Source organism: Leucoraja erinacea, chromosome 9, assembly GCF_028641065.1.
Source record: "Leucoraja erinacea ecotype New England chromosome 9, Leri_hhj_1, whole genome shotgun sequence".
NCBI lineage: Eukaryota > Metazoa > Chordata > Chondrichthyes > Rajiformes > Rajidae > Leucoraja > Leucoraja erinaceus.
Genome location: NC_073385.1, coordinates 10,290,088 through 10,308,070, shown reverse-complemented (window position 1 = coordinate 10,308,070; position 17,983 = coordinate 10,290,088). Strand labels below are relative to the sequence as shown.

At 44.1% G+C, this 17,983-nt stretch overlaps 1 protein-coding gene across 1 annotated transcript in view; it reads right to left on the bottom strand.

Moving 5' to 3' along the window:
- The window catches only part of LOC129700582 (cation channel sperm-associated auxiliary subunit beta-like), a 127,296-nt gene that overhangs the window by 78,575 nt on the left and 30,738 nt on the right, over window positions 1-17,983 (bottom strand). The window contains exons 3-4 of the mRNA XM_055641199.1: window positions 7,933-8,021; window positions 2,979-3,131 (exon numbers count right to left, since the gene is read on the bottom strand). Of these exons, the coding sequence (XP_055497174.1) occupies window positions 2,979-3,131; window positions 7,933-8,021 (242 nt within the window). The remainder of the gene's footprint in view (window positions 1-2,978; window positions 3,132-7,932; window positions 8,022-17,983) is intronic.

Sequence of the window (17,983 nt, the reverse complement as noted above, 5' to 3'; positions counted from 1 at the left end):
GACGGCTTATATTTGACTATCAGGTCATTGCAGGCTTTAGTCAAATCTTGTTGTTTGTCCATAGGCAAAGTCACCAACATTTTTACAGTGTTGATTGTAAATCCTAGGTAATCAATTACCCTGGTAGGTGTCAATTTTGATTTAACTGGATGGATGAGGAAACCAAGTCTTTCAAACAGGGTTTTGGTTGCTTTGACTGATGCTTCTGCCAATTCTTTGGTGACTCCAAAAATGAAAATGTCATCCAAATATGCCATGACTATGTGGTTCTGAGACCTTAGTAGACCCAGAATTGGTTTCAGTAGTTTGGTAAATAGTCTAAGGGCTGATGTCAAGCCATTTGGCAGTGCCTTGTATTGCCATCATTGACCCATCCAGTTAAACTTCAAATATCTCCTGTACTCTTTGTGAATAGACACCGAATAGTATGCATCTTCGAGGTCGATCCATGCCATGTAACCATTTTTGGAAACCAACTGAGTACTTGTTCCAAAATTGTCCATTTTGAAATGTTTATATTGCACATATGTATTGAGTTCCGTAAGGTCTAGAATGATGCGAACCCCTCCACCTTTTTTCTCTTTTGAGAAAATATTGGATATGAATTGGTGAGGTTCTGTACGTGATCTCTCAATTACATTTTTGTCAGATAAAGTTCCAATCTCCTTCTGTATATCCATGGTTTCTTGTTGAGAGAAAACATATGTGCGATAATTTGAATGTAGTGTGGGTGGTGATGAATTCAAAATGAACTCAATTTTGAACCCTTCTATAGCAGTATAAACAGGTCTGTCGTGACCCAACACCATGCTTTCCATAAATATTTTACCCTTCCTCCCACCTGTACGTGAGGCCTGTCTGGAGTGTTCCCTAAGGAACTGGTTTGACTTACCTCTGACGTTACTGGCGGTATGGCACTGGTTTTCCTTCACGAGGTATAGGAGGTTGAACTGGTGGTTGCTCTCTCCTCATCCTCGCTGTGGGCCGGCTGGGGCCTGCCCCTAAAAAAGACCCAGATGACATGGTTGACTGTTTGGACCTTCAGGGAAGCACAGTTAGCTGGTGGGGGGTACCTGTTTATGGTTTCTTCCATGGACAGGTCTTTTAGTTGATGGGATGCTAAATAATTGATATTACTAGCAAGATCTTCATCCAGGGGAGCACCCAGTGGTGTTGTGATGGCTAACCTGGATGATTGCAGTGGTACTTCTTCTGCACGTCCCTGGGAATGTTCCCCCCTTGTGCTTCCCTACTCTAATTCAGAGTAGTTTCCTCCATATGTACTTCCCCCTCCAATGGGGAAGACATTGTGCTGCCCCATATACGAGGCTCCTGGCACGGTCTGCTGTGGAGACCCGTGCTGATACTGCTCCCTCCTTTGGAGCAGATCATTGTGGAGCAACTTCTCCACAAGTTGCTCCATGTTGGAGAGTCGTCCTCGGACGCTCTCTGTTGAGGGAGGGTATCCCTCTTCCCTGGACTCATCCGAGTCAACGAGTCTGGCAGACTTGTGGGTAGCTTTTCATCCTGCCGGGACCACCACAGTGCTGTCCTCCCGCACCAAGTCTGCTGCTGCCGGTTCTGGCGCCGGTAATGTCGGAGAAAAAAACCGTCGCCCGCTACACGGAATGTCGCGGTCTTCGGCAGCCGACCTCCCCGCGGACCGTCTCTTCGACATCTTGGGCTCTGAAAGTACAATTACTTCACGCCCGAAAAAGAAAGCAGATAAGTATTTCAACTTCTCTTACCTGCCGCTTTTTTAAATCACAATGGCTGGGAGGACGCAGTGCCTCTGCCAGTCCGTTGCGCGTGTTACGCTCAGACGTAATGACGCGCACGCAGACGGACGGCCCTTCTTCACGTAGTCACTCACATGACTCCGAAGTAAAATAGTCAAGAGAGTCAAGAGAGAGTCAATTTAATTGTCATTTGGACCCCTAGAGGTCCAAACGAAATGCCGTTTCTGCAGCCATACATTACACACAAATAGACCCAGACACAACATAATTACAATTTTACATAAACATCCATCACATAGCTGTGATGGAAGGCCAAAAAAAACTTATCTCTCCACTGCACTCTCCCCCCCCCGATGTCAGAGTCAAAGTCAAAGCCCCCGGCTGGCGATGGCGATTGTCCCGCGGCCATTGAAGCCACGCCGGGTGGTGCGAGGTCGCACACCGGGTCTTGGTGTTGGAGCCCCCGGTGTGCGCTCGTAAAGTCCCGCAGCCGTTCCAGCCGCGCGGGGCGGTGATGTCAGGCCCCGCTCCAGGAGCTCTTCAACCCCGCAACTCGGGCGGGAGAATTTGCCGTTGTAGGAGCCCCGAAAAGCGGTCTCTCTCCAGGGAGCCGCCGGCTCCCGGCGCCGCTGTCCGCAGACCCGCAGCAGCAGCCTCCGACTCAGCAGCAGCCTCCGACTCAGCAGCAGCAGCAGCAGCAGCAACCCGCTCCGGACTCGGCCAGCCCCGCGACGGCGACGGTGAGTCGGCACCTGAGTCCCCGGCTTCCTCCTGTTGGAGGCCGCTCCTCGTTACGGCCTCAACGACAACGGAAACCCGACGAGAAAAAGGTCGGGTCTCCAGTGCAGGGAGAGATTTAAAAAGTTTCCCCCCCCCCTCCCTCCCACCCCCCCCCCCCCCCCCACACACACACCCCAACAAAAAATAACAAAAACTACATTAAAACACAGACAGAAAATAATAAAAACGCGGACAGACTGCAGAGGCCGCTGCTGGCCAGAGCCGCGCCGCCTACCGGAGGATAGAATAGATAGATACCGCAAATATTTGTCAGACTGGGGACTGAATGAGATTTGTGATAAAACAACATGAGGAGAAAAAGAATGCAATGAAAAACTAAAGATTAATACTTATTTCATGAATTTTGTTGGACAAATGTAGCATATTCCTTTAAATTAATTTTGGCGATAAGACTGTTGCCTTTACAAGTTCATGAAGATGTAAAAGGTGGAGTCTTACCAAGGTACGTTCGAAGTCGAAGACATATTTGGAAGACCTGTTGAATATCTCTAAACTTGGAATCATTCCAACACTGGTATAGAGAGGCACATGCATGTTCATTAATTCATCTTCCGATGATGGGTCCACAAAGTACAAACTGCAGCTGACATTCTGAAAGATGCATTTTTTTACATAATTCAAATATAAATTCAATTATATCATATGATATATAATTTATATCATATTATATTCATATCATTCGATATATCATTTATGTCATATTATATTCATATAATTCAGTCCAATTAAGGTTCAAAGTAATTTACTGGAATCCGAATAATCAGGAGGAAATTATCATGGGGGGGTGGGGGGGGGGGGGAGGAGGGGGGGGGGGGGGGGGGAAGTTGTTGATGGGCTGGAAGGTGGAAGATGAAATAGGATTCCGTGAGTAGAAACAGACAAATTGTATTCTACAACAGTATGGCCTATAATATTATTCACCCTAGCATTTCTATCAAGCCAGGGAAGAAATATGATTGAATGACGAGAGCAAAATTACAAAACGAGAGTGCCTACAAGCATATCTAAAACCGAGGTATCAACATCTAACATCGCTACATCCAGCGATGAATGGTGGTGGACAATTGAATAATAAACCAGAGATTTCAGTTCTCAAAACTTCACTTCTTAATGATTATGGAGGGCAGCACTTGCATGCCAAAACAAAGCTGAAACATATGCAATCAAATGGAGTATCTATTTCAATCCCAAATGTTCTGCGATCACAGAAGCTCGTCTTCAGCCAATTCAATTCACCTATTGTAATATGGAACAATGGCTCAAATCAATGTATACATCAAAAGCCAAGGGATCAGATGGCATGCCAGTTGTGGTGCTGGAAACGTACACTGGTTGTGTTAACCATCCTTATCCAATGTAGTTACCATTCTCATATTTAATCTGATAATGCTCTTAATTATTTACAAGCTATTGTCTATATTCATTTTAAGTTGCCGTTCGTGATAACTTCCTCACTGGTGTTCAAATGGATTTTGTCAGGACCATTTGGCTCTCGAACTTGGTTGCTTGGTGCAAACAAATACAAAAGTTGACAAAAAAGCTTCCTGTATTCATACCATATTCATTTCAAATAAGTTGACAAAAAAGCTTAATTTCCTCCTGTTCTAGAAAAGACGTTGTTGTTATAGGAAATATGTTGTTAAGCTGAAAAGACTATGGAAAAGATTTACGAGGATGATGCCAGGACTCGAGGGCCTGAGCTATTGAGAGAAGTTGAGCAGGCTAGGTCTTTATACTGTGCAGGAGGATGAGGGGTGATTAAGGAGAGATTTGTATTAATTTCAAAGGTAGAATAATTCATACTAGTCATAACTCATTAAATGATCCAAATCTAAACAGATACCATTCTTTAATGGCCCTTTCAGAGGTACTCTTTGCGTGAAGATCCCTTGGGAGGGAGGAGGAGAGGTTGGGGGGAAGGGAGGGGGAGGGGTGAGGTGAGAGGGGGAGGGGGGGGGGGGAGACGGGGAGGGGTGCGAGGGGGTTATGGATGGGAGGAGCAAAGGGGTGAGGGGGAGAGAGGTGGGAGATGAAGGGGGGGGAGGGGGGGGGGAAAGATGGGGGGGTGGAGAAGAAGGGGGGAGAAGGGGGGGGTAGGGGCAGAAGAAGGGAGAGGGGGGGGGGGGGAGAAGGGGGTGGAGAGGGGGGGTTGTTACTGAACTGAACTCACTTTGGAATGAATCCATTAACGGAGCCACTCTGCTGCTGGATTCTAAGTTGTCCCAAACCTTTCCTCTGGAAGCCTCCTCGTCCCCATCAGGTGCCGAGTTCCCAGAGCCCTGGTTAAACGCGGGAGCCGCTCACGGTTAAGTCTGTGAAAGCGGCCCCATCAGAGTCTGTGAGCAGCAGCAGGGTTCAACGTAGGAAGGACCATTGTGCCTATTGTAATGGTTCGGGCAACAGCCGGCGTTCTGCTCTGTCTGTGGGGAGAGGGCGTGGGAGGGAGATTGAAAGCAGGGTGGCAGTGCCGCGAGCGCACCCCACAAGCAGCGGGTCCTTTCTAATCTAACATGTCAATGAAGAGAAAGGAAATTTATTTTAAAAATTCTCTTTGAAAATAAATGTAAATGTTGAACAATTAATCCAGGAGGACTGAGTGGGGGGGGGGGGGGGGGGGGGGTTGGGGGATTGAAAACAGGGTGGCGGTGCCGCGAGCGCGCCCCCACAAACAACGGGTCCTCTCTAATCCAAGGAATCAAAGGCCGAATCTGGCACCCACAAACACACTTTTAATATATAGATAGATAGATTTTGTATTTAAATCGTGCCCATTTGCTTGAACTAAAAGCTCTATTTGGTTTGTTATTAATCTCTGTCAAAATTGTGAATTGTAAGTTGGAGTTCTAAATGAAGCAATAATACCCATAGTTGTCCAGTTGGGTGATTTAAATTGTTTGAGTTCCTAGCATACATTTGGACTTTACAACTTTGCTTCATTCATATTTTCAGGAAGCATTTATTGCCCATCCCTAAATGCCCATGACTTGATTTATTGTCGTTTTTTGGAAATAATATTATCATATTGCTGTTGGTATTGAGTCTCACGGTTTAGATCCAATAACACTGAAGGAATGGCAATCCTTGCAACAAACATGCAAGTATTAAAAGGAATGCCAGTTGGAAGGCCATTTTGTCCTGGATTGTATTGAGTTTCTTGAAAATGTTGAAGCTGCTCTCTTCAGGCAAGGGGAGAGTATTCCATCTTGTTCCTGACATGCCTTGAAGATGGTGAAAAGGTTTTGAGGTGAATTACATACCACAGAACACTGTCCATGATCTGCTCCTGTAGCCTTCATGAGGTTGAGATTCTGGTCAACAGTGACCACCATCCAGAACACTAACGGTGAGTTCAGCAATGGTATTGCCATTGAATATAAAATGTATATAAATATATTTTCTCCAGTTGGTGCTTGTCATCAGGTGCCAATTTTGTATGCAAGTATTACTTGCTATGTCTCACCGATTCCCCATTGCAGCTTCATTTGTGAAACAGACCCACCTCAGGCCTTATCATGCAAAGCGATTGAAGAAACACCTGGTTGGGCCTAAGAGTCTGCACTTACAAAATCTTGTAACAATATCCAGGGACTGGGATGATTCAACTCCACTATTTGTTTCACTCGCGCAATGTATGGCTCCAGCTATTGGAGTGTTATTCCCTCGATATCTATTGACTTAATTATTGCCACAGTCCCGCAAGGCAAAATACCATCTTGATATCATGGGAAGTTGCTTCACTACATTCACTAAATTCAATACATTGTATCAGATTTGGACAAAAGTTATGGTGATATCTGGGGCAAGTGATCCTGGCAAAACACCACTTGGGGCATTGGTAAGCAGTTTAATGGTAAGTAAATGCACTTGATAACATTATTGAAGACACCTTCCATCCATTTGCTAAATGGGAATGAGAATTTGACAATTCATGCTTTCTACCAAGGAGGAGGCTGATCGTGTACTTATTCACCTAATTAATTTTTGTAATGCAGGTGCACAACCTTTTATCCGAAAGCCTTGGGACCAGACACTTCTCAGATTTCGGGATTTTTTCGGATTTCCGAATGGAAGATTTTTAGCATAGATTAGGTAGGTAGCGCGCGGCGGCTTGAAAAGTCTGGAGCGGCTGCCTCCTCCCCGGAGACTGGGGAATCATTGTAAATCATTGCTTAAATGTTAGTCAGTTAGTTTGGAGGGATTTTATGTGGTGGGGGGGGGGGGGGGGGTGGGTGAAGGGGGAAACTTTAATTCTTAGTCCCCTACCTGGTCGGAGAGGCGGGGAGCGGGAAATGCCTTACCGGGTCGCCGTGCAATAAGCTCCGGAGCGGTGTGGCCGCCGACTCCCAACATCGCGGAGCTGGGGGCTGCGGGCGTCCTGCCGCGGGCGGCGCCGGTTGGAGCTCCGACCCCGGCAACTCTACCCCTGGCTGCGCGACGCTCCAAATCCAGCGCCGCCCGCGGCCGGACGCCGCAGCCCCAGCTCCGCGATGTTGGGAGTCAGCGGCGTCGCAGCACTGGGATACCAGCGGGGAGCGGGCAATGCCTTACTGGGTCGCCATGCGGTAAGCTCCGGAGCGCTGTGGCCGCCTACACACAACATCGCGGAGCTGGGGCTGCGGGCGGATAAATGATTGTGCACCTATATATTCTCTCTCACGTGAATTCCGAATTATCCACCCACAAATATATACTGGGAGCAATTTACAGAAGCCAATTAATCTATATCATTTATTGATGATGCGAGAGGAACCAGAAGCACCATGTGGTCACAGAGAGAACATACAAACTCCACAGACAACAGTTGAGAACAGGATTCAGTTGTTGAAGCTGTGAATCAACAGCATTAATTACTACACTACAATGTTATCCATAGTTTAATAATAAATAATGAAGATCATTAATTAGAAAACCAAAAAGTAAGATATCATGAATATACCTTAAGATGTTTGGCTATAAAAGGCTGTATTTCTGTTTGGTTCTCACGTGCAATTAGAAATACATTTAGCATCGTTGAGGCAAAATAAATGAGGATTTGCAAAAGATCAGAACTGGATCCACAGAGATCTCAGTGTTGAAGGGCAACTGAAATAACAGACTGCTGTCTGAGGCCATTGACAAGCATGAGGATGAGGATTTTAAAATAGTCTGGCTGGGAGCTAGCATAGATTCTTAGGCACAGCTTGAATTGGCTACACATGGACATTAGAAATTTAGATGGTTTCAGATTTATGGAGGGTGGAATATAATAGGCCAAACAGAAGAGCATGGGCCCAGTCACACCAGATGGTAACAAAGGTTTTGAAGATGTTTTTAACAAATTATTTTAGAAACATTGAAATCATACTTAATATTATAATTAGAAATGTGTGTCCTGTGTGTTTATATTAATTACCAAATAATGTGAATGAAGATATAGTCTGATCCTTTCATCTTCCAAACTTGAGTCTTCTGTTGTACATCTAAATTTTTCATTGTCAGGATCTGAATGAGAAAATAAAGTTTCATTCTCACAGAAAATATCCCCAAGACAATTTCAGGTAAATTGTATAGAATTACTTATTTTAGAATTACATATATTCTCGAAAGACTTACAGTATTTACATCTACACATACACCCCCTGAAACCCAACAACCGATCAAATCTACTCAGCCTCATGCACTGCCTCGAGAATATAAAGTGTTCGATGGCGCAGAACTTCCTCCAACTAAACCAGAGCAAGTTTGAGGTCATCCTACTCGGCCCCTCGGACTCCATCAAAACGATAGCAGACAGCCTTGGAAGCCTAACCTCCTTACTCAAACCGCACGTCAAAAACCATGGCGTGATATTTGACTCCGCATTAAAGTTTGACAAACAAGTCAATGCTGTGGTAAAAGCTAGCTTCTTCCAGCTTCGCACGATGGCTAAAATCAAACGATTCATCCAATTCGACGACCTTGAAAAAAATCATCCACGCATTCATCTCCTCCCACCTTGATTACTGCAACTCCTTATACACTGGCATCAACCAATCATCCCTGCCCTGTCTGCAATTGGTCCAAAACGCCGCAGCGAGACTTTTGACGGGTACCCGTAAAAGGGACCACTTCACCCCGATTCTGGCCTCACTCCACTGGCTCTCAGTACGGCACAGAATCAACTTCAAGCTCCTCCTATATGTATACAAAGCCCTTAACAGGCTTGCCCCCCCCTCCCATATCAAAAATCTTGTAACCCACCATTCTACCTCCAGGTCCCTCAGGTCGGCCAACTTGGGGCTACTAACTATCCCGCGGTCCAGGTTTAAGCTCAGGGGCGCCCGCGCTTTTGCAGTTGCAGCACCTAGACTGTGTAACAGCAACCCTCTCCTCATCAGAACTGCTCCCTCCATCGACTCCTTGAAGTCTAGACTTAATACCTAATTCTACTCCCAAGCATTTCTTGAGGTCCTCTGAGGGAGCGCTGTAAACAGTGTATGTATGTATGTATTGTTAGATTTGTGTACCATTGTATGTAGCACGTCAGTACCTGCACTGATGTAAAGCACTTTGGTCAACGAGAGTTGTTTTTAAATGTGCTATACAAATAAAATTGACTGACTGACTGACTTATTCCTCAACCCAGACATAGAAACATACAAAATAAGTGCAAGAGTAGGCAATTCGGCCCTTCAAGCCAGCAATATGATCATGGCTGAGCATCCAAAATCAGTACCCCATTCCTGCTTTCTCCCCATATCCCTTGATTCCGTTAGCCCTAAGAGCTGTGTCTAAAGCCCCTGTCCCACATACGTGTCCTTGGCACGCTAATTACGCGACCTTGTCGTCGTGTTGAGGCGCGACGGTCCCGTGAAGGTTGCGCGCGACTTCATGCACCCGCACAGCCGTCTGGAGCGCGTGACGTCATTTGAAGATGGACGCAAAATGCAGGAGTAACTCAGCGGGACTGGCAGCATCTCTGGAGAGAAGCAATGGGTGATGTTTCGGGTCGAGACCGTTCTTCAGTCTGAAAGAAGGGTCTTGTCCCGAAACATCATCCATTCCTTCTCTCCAGAGATGCTGCCGGTCCAGCTGACTTACTCCAGCATTTTGTGTCTATCTTCAATTTTCTTGGCCACGCTCTGGGAGTAGAAGTGGGGGCTGATCCGGACCTCAACGGCCGTGAGCCCCAGGCCAAGCTCGGCGATCGTTTGCCTGCTTCTGCTGCTGTTGGAGGTAAGACGTTGCGTTGCACCAGGGTCTTGGGCCTGTCCCACTTTGGCCATCAGTTACGCGACAGGTGGGTGGCGTGTGAAGATTTTGTTCGCTATAAAATTTCGGAGTGCTGCGCAATACCGCGCACAACTCCATACCCCTCCGCACTTCTCAGTGGGACCGGCCCCGCATGGCCACACGATGCCCGTGCACCTCAACGCGATGACGAGGTTGCGTAATTTGTGTGACGAGGACACGTAAGTGGGACAGGGTCTTAACTCTCTCTTGAATACATCCAGTAAATTGGCCTCCACTGCCTTCTGTGGCAGAGAATTCCACAGATTCACGACTCTCTGGCTGAAAAGGTTTTTCCTCATCTCAGTCCTAAATGGCCTACCCCTTATTCTTAAATTATGACCCCTGGTTCAGCACTACCCCAACATGGGAAATGTTTTTCCTGCATCTAGCCTGTCCAATCCCTTGCGGATTGTTTTTATAAGATTTCCTCATCCTTTTAAATTGCAGTGAATATAAGCCCAGTCGATTCATTCTTTAATCATATGTCAGTTTCGCCCTCCTGGGAATTAACCTAGTCAACCTACGCTGCACTCTCTCAATAGCAAGAAAGTCTTTCCTCAATTTAAAGACCAAAACTACACACATTACTCCAGATGTGGTCTCACTAGGGCCCTGTACAACTGCAGTAGAACCTCCTTGCTCCGATAATAAAGTCCTCTCCCTATGAAGGCCAACATGCCATTTGCTATCTTCACTGCCTGCTGTACCTGCATGCTTACTTTCAGTGACTGATATACAAGCCCACCCAGGTCTCGTTGCACCGCCCCATCTTCTAATCTGACACCATTGAAATAATGTGCAGGATATAATCCTCCAGCATATAATCCTCCAAAACATACGTCATCTCCAGCACATAATCCTCCAAACCTTTCGTCACCTCCAGCATATAAACCTCCCAACACGTTCGCCACCTCCAGCACATAATCCTCCAACACTTTTGCCACCTCCAATGGGATCCCACTACTGGCCACATCTTCCCATCTCCACCCCTTTCAACTTTCCGCAGAGAATCCCTCCACAACTCCCTGCTCAACTCGTCCCTTCCGACCCAAACCACCCTCTCCCCAGGTATTTTTCCCTGCAACCGCAGGAGATGCAACACCTGTCCCTTTACCTCCCACCTCGACTCCATCCAAGGACCCCGAAAGCCTTTTCAGGTGAGGCAGAAGTTCACTTGCACTTCCTTCAACCTCATCTACTGTATCCGCTGTTCCAGGTGTACATTGGCAAGACAAAGCGCAGGCTCGGCGATCGTTTCGCTGAACACCTCCGATCAGTCCGCATTAACCTACCTGATCCCTCGGTTGCTCAACACTTTAACTCCCATTCCCATTCCCAACCTGAGCTTCCTTGCCTGGCCTTCTCCATTGTCAGAGTGAGGCCCAGCGCAAATTGGAGGAACAGCATCTCATAATTAGTTTGGGTAGCTTACATCCCAGCAGTATGAACATTGACTTCTCTAACTTCAAATAGCCCTTGCTTTCTCTCTCTCTCCATCCCCACCCCTTCCCAGTTCTCCCACCAGTCTTACTGTCTCCGACTACATTCTATCTCTGCCCCACCCACTCCCCAGACATCAGTTTGAAGAAGGTTCTCGACCCGAAACGTCACCCATTCCTTCTCTCCAGAGTTGCTGCCTGTCCCAATGAGCTACACCAGCATTTTGTGTCTATCATTCAGATAATAATCTGCCTTCTTGTTCTTGCCACCAAAGTGGAAAACCTCACATTTATCCACATTATACTGCATCTGCCATGCATCTGCTCACTCACCCAATCTATCCAAATCACCCTGCAGCCTCTTAAAATCCTACTCGCACCTCATACTGCCACCCAGCTTTGTGTCATCCACAAACCTGAAGATGTTACATTCCTTCATCTAAATCGTTAATATATATTGTAAATAACTGGGGTCCCAGCACTGAGCCTTGCGGCGCCCTACTAGTCACTGTCTGCCATTCTGAAAAGGACCCGTTAATTCCATTTTGCTTCCTGTCTGCCAAGCAGTTCTCTATCCAAGTCAATACCCTACCCTCAATACAATGTACCCTAATTTTGCACACTAATTTGTGTCTTGTCAAAGGCTCTTTGAAAGTCCAGAGAACCACATCCACTGGCTCTCCCTTATCCATTCTACTTGTTATATCCTCAAAAAATCCTAGATTAGTCAAGCATAATTTCCCCTTCATAAATCCATGTTGACTTTGACTGATCCTGACACTGCTTTCCAAATGTGCTGCTTTAATAATCGACTCAAGCATCTTCTCCACTATCGGTCAGGCTAACTGGTCTATAATTTGTTCTTTTTTTTTAAAGTGGGGCTACATTAGCTACCCTCTAGTCTACTGGAACTGATGCAGTCTATAGATCATTGGGAAATGATCACCAATGCATCTACGATTTCTAGGGCCACCTCCTTGAGTACTCCAGGATGTAGACCATCAGGCCCTTGGGATTTACCTGCCTTCAGTCCCAATAGTTTACCAAACAGCATTTCCTGACTAATGTGGATTCCCTTCAATTCCTCCCTCCCACTAGATCCCCGATGCCCTAGTATTTCTGGGAGATTAGTTCTGTCTTCACTGAGGAAGACACATACAAAGTACTTGTTAACTGGTCAGCCATTTCCTTGTTTTCCATTATAAATTCACCTGTTTCTGACTGTAAGGTACCTACATTTGTCTTCACTAATCTTTTCCTATTTACATATCTATAGAAGCTTTTACATTCCGTTTTTATATTCCCCGCAAGCTTTCTTTCATGCATTCTTTTCCCCCTCTTAATTAACCCCTTTGTCCTCCTCTGTTGAATTATAAATTTCTTCCAGTCCTCCGGTTTGCTGCTTCCTCTGGCCAATTTATATGCCTCTTCCTTGCATTTAACACTATCCCTAATTTCCCTCGTAAGCCACCGTTGAGCCATGTCTCACCAAATAAAATCCTGACTCAAAAATCAGGCATAAATGTTAAATGCTCATTAAAAACAATCATTATTTCTACAAACTATGGTCCCAAAGTAATACTTTTCAAAAGCTTTAGTTCACAAAACCCCGAATCATTATTGCAACTGTAAAAAGTGACCACAATTATTTTTATACATTCATACCTACTGGAAAACAATCACATTTGAAAACTTTGTGCAAGGAATCACCCTTTGTTAATGATTTAATAGGTAAACATTCCAAAATATGTTACATTTTAGAAATGGAGGCAAAGAATTAGGAACATATAAATTTACCCTGGCCACTTGTTCTTCTCCCATCTGGCAAGAGGTATAGAAGTGCGAAAATGCACACCTCCAGATTCAGTGACAGTTTCTTCCCAACTGTTGTCAAGCAACTGAACCATTCTACCACAACTAACTGTTATTTATTTTTAATTACTTTGCAAAAATTTCTAAACACCTGTTTTTGCTTCTTCATTCTGGGGTATTGTGTGTAGATTGATGATAAAAATTTTTTAATCCATTTTAAAATAAGGCTGTAACGTAACGGAATGTGGAAAAAGTGAAGAGGTCTGATTACTTTCTGAATTAACTGTCATATATAACAGGTGAATGTGATGGGGTGACTAATGTTGAAAGAGGAATACTGAAATAAAAGAACACCGTGAAGTATCATGAGTTGAACAGTCAAGTCAAGTCAAGTCAAATTTATTCGTCACATACACATACGAGATGTGCAGTGAAATGAAAAGTGGCAATGCTCGCAGACTTTGTGCACAAAGACAAACAAACAAACAACCAAACAAACTACAAACAGAATCACATATTCTTTTACATATTAAATATTGTGGGCAGAAGGAAAAAGGTTCAGTAAAGTTAGTCCCTGGTGAGATAGGAGTTTACAGTCCGAATGGCCTCTGGGAAGAAACTCCTTCTCAACCTCTCCGTTCTCACAGCATGGCAACGGAGGCGTTTGCCTGACCGTAGCAGCTGGAACAGTCCGTTGCAGGGGTGGAAGGGGTCTCCCATGATTTTATTGGCTCTGGAGTTGCACCTCCTGATGTATAGTTCCTGCAGGGGGGCGAGTGAAGTTCCCATAGTGCATTCGGCCGAACGCACTACTCTCTGCAGAGCCTTCTTGTCCTGGGCAGAGCAATTCCAAAACAAGATGGTGATATTTCCGGACAAGATGCTTTCCACAGCCGCTGAGTAGAAGCACTGGAGGATCCTCGGAGATACTCTGAATTTCCTCAATTGCCTGACGTGGTAAAGGCGCTGCCTTGCCTTACTCACGAGTGCTGCGGCGTGTGATGTCCATGTCATATCCTCAGAGATGTGGACTCCCAGATATTTAAAACAGCTCATCCTATCCACAGTATCCCCATTTATCCTCAATAGTATGCTTGCTTGAGTAAAATGAATTGTTAATTATATCTGCAACTGAGGAGACTCACTGTGAGGCCTTAACATGCATAGATGTATTGTAAGAACAGTGATTTGAAAATATAAAAGTAGGAAGATTGGAGTTTTGGTTGACGTGAAGGTGTCTGTGTGCAGTCAATATTGAGAGTAATTACTCAATGGTGATTATGTCACATGAGGTGTATCATGCCATGAACAAGCTGTCCAACAACAAAGCAAGTGGCTTGGATCATATTTCTGCTGAACATCTTAAGTATGCGAGTATAGCTCCTCTCCTTGCTATTTGTTTTACTGGATTTATGATTCATGGCTTGTTACCACTCAATATTGTCTGTTCTGTTAGTACCGATTATTAAGGACAAAGCTGGTAAACAAGATAGCCTAAATAATTACAGGCCCATAGCTTAAGCCAGCATATTGTCAAAAGTTTTAGAAAGAGTTCTGCTGGGTAGAGTAAATGAGTTTGTTAACTCCATAGATAACCAGTTTGGTTTTGAAGCTAAACATGGCACTGACTTATGCATAAATGCCCTAAAGGAGATTGTAAACAAATATAGAGGCAAAAACTCTTCAATCCTTATGTGCTTTATTGATGCTTCCAAAGCCTTTTTTTTTTGTTTGTTTATTTTAGTAGAAGTTAATACAGTACAAAACAGTACAGTGGAACCTAATTTTAGGTGCCAACTATGTCATACCGTAATCCATTCTATGTACAACCTCTAGTTTTATGTTTTGAGAAGGAAGTAAGCAAGACAAGAAAAAGAAAACAATAGAAAGGGGAAAAAGAGGAAAAATAGATGGTAGAGAATAGAAAAACGTGAAGTGTGTATGTATATAAAAAAAAGAAAAAGTGGAAAGTAGAAATAGGAGAGAAGGCCCCTTAAAAGAGAAATTTTCAAATCTTTATTTGGAGATGTAGATCTATCCACGGCATGAACTGAAATCAGCAATCTTTATGGTACCGCTGCATCACATGATTCCAAAAAGTCGATGAAAGGAGACCAACTCCTTAAGAATTGGTCATATTTATCTATTAGTCGGAGTCTCATTTCTTCAAGGCGTGCTATGTCCATCATATTCCTAATCCACATTTTAACAGTTGGTATGGTTGTATTTTTCAAAAATTTAAGTATCAATTTCTTTCCAATTATTAACCCATAATTAAAAAAAACGTTTTGGTCTTTATTTAAATTGATATCTTCTACTATTATTCCAAATATAATCCATTCCGTTTTAGGTTCTATTGTGGACTTGAAAAGCTTTGTAAATATATCAAATATATCGCTCCAAAATATCGCTTCCAAAGCCTTTGATCGTGTTAATCGCAGAAAGCTGTTTGTTAGAATGAGTCAGAGAGGGTGCCTAAATACATTGTGAGAATTCTGGCCTACTGGTATGCCCTCCAGACAATGCAAATAAAATAGTAAGATTTAACGAGAACTTACCAGTTTGAAGTTTGATCTTTATTTTATGAGGAGTTACTGTGAGCGTTTACGTGAAGAAGCTCCGCCAGGCCGCATGCGTATCTTCTTCAAAGCAGCAGGGTGAAATCACAGATAACAGCAGTCGAAGTAACATAGTAAGACTCAGAAGACTAGAACTACCAGATGATCTTTGCGATGATGAGGTCCGGGAGCGGAGGGCACGTAATCGCTCACCGTAACTCCTCATAAAATAAAGATCAAACTTCAAGCTGGTAAGTTCTCGTTTAATCTTACTATTTTACTTCAGAGTCACGTGAGTGATTCCGTGAAGATTTCAAAGCTCTGTGATTTCATGCCGTGAGAATCGAGTCACCACAACCACGGCTGCTTCAATGATAGATGAGGGAAACATTCATAATGAATAAATAATAGTAACTCCTCTCATTCGGGAGTAACTAACTAAGTAAAGTTGGCAAAACCCCTGGTCTGGCCTTGGGTTATTATGAATTTTTTATAACCCTTGCTGCGGAAAAGGTTTTTATAACCCTTGCTATAACCAGCCCTGGTGGAGTGAGTCTCGGAAATATATCAGTATCAGCTCCTGTATGAGCCAAACCCTGTTTCGATCACCTGGGGATGGTCCAACCCAATACCCTTTTAAAGTTTTTTATATTATCAACATTGCTAGTTCCGAGCCTCTAAGCTCTTCGTGAACTTGACATATTGTTATATATATATATGTGACCATAACCGAGGTTCATGAGGTATGTCATTAATTAGTTTGAGATTTTATGTCTATTCTGCTTATATAAATATTAAAACATAATATTATTTGCAGATGTAATCATCCTATGTAGTCACAATATGTAGTGACTGAACCCGTTGGCTGGCCTGCGCCTTGAGGATAGCATCCTATGATAGCCGAGCCAACTAAGGATGTACCTGTAGCCCTCTGTTGAAATAGTATTAATACCACATTAAATATCCCATTAGCCCTGTGCTTATCTTGGGAACATATGAAAAATATCCTTTCTCCCTTGATATTAGGGGTGAATCCTGGCAGAGTGGGTCCCTATTGCTACTGTAAATAAGATGGGAAGCACGTTGGGCACAGTTAATGGTCCAATAACTTACAGACCCATTTGAAACGAACTGCAAGCTGTTAGTTATCTGTGCCGTATGAGCTGTGACTTAAATATTTAAACAACACTTCCCATTTCCTGAAGAGGAGATGTAATGCTTTCCTTTCTTGGTGCTATACCTGCATTTGCAGCGAGCAGACATGAATTGGACGGACAGTCTGAGTCACAGGACTGGTCCACTCAGAATGTATAAGTGAATAATTAATTTACCATGCAGAGGCTGGTTTCCCGAACCACAGGCTAACCCAGCAAATTTTATGTTAAGAATAACCGTAACGGTTGTATTTTTATTCCCAGTAAAGCGAGAAACATAGCTGCATAAGACAGTCAGACAGAACGTTGGTACTGAATAATATACATCTAAACTTGCCATATAATATCCTTTGGAAACCAATTGTTTAGTAGTACCGAATGTTTCCTTTTAAAAGCTTATACTGGACGTAGGAATTCAGTCGGGTTAGATCCAGAATGGCTCGCCACCCCCCATCCTTCTTTTGCATGGGAAATATATTTAGACACAAACTGCAGAGGCTGACGAACCGTCTTTTTTATTACACCTTTTGTGAATAATGGTTTCAATTTTATCATTTACCTGTAAAGTTTCTGGTTTTGAAAACACCAATTTTCGACGGTGAATGTTTAGTGTGTGGATGTTATTCAAGAATAACTCAATTTGAACCCCTGAATGCTGTCCAGTGTGAAAGGATCTGATGTTATGCAGCACTATTCATTATAAACATTTACAATCTACCCCCATTGGTGATTGGTCTATAGGAGATATGTCTTGGGCAAGTCCAGCTGCTCGTGCCTCCATGGTTGCTGGGTTGTTTTGCCTCCGAATTTTAGTGGGAGTATGTACTGGTGCACGCCAACGGCGTAGTGAGGGGATAGTACTCTTAATAAGACCGACCATCCTTGCCTCGTCATCTAGGTCCTTGACTTACTTAGCCAGGACTTCTCCAAATATCAAGTTTGGTGGCTGTATGTTTGATGATCAGCACAGTGCTGCAACTTTGGATTTAACGTGGGTCTGATAGTTCTTTCTCAGGCAGTTAATCAAGAAGTGGGCATTACACACCCGGCCCAATGTATCCTGCTGTGTGTTTGATAATGGCTTAGACTGACCGCCCAATGCCGTTATGCCTGATCCGATTGGTTATAATACTTTCTGCAGCCTTAGTTCCTGCGATTGCAGGATTGCACCCATTTGCCCCCAGATAACCTGGTTCATGGTGGGCATTCTGAGTGACGCACGATTTACA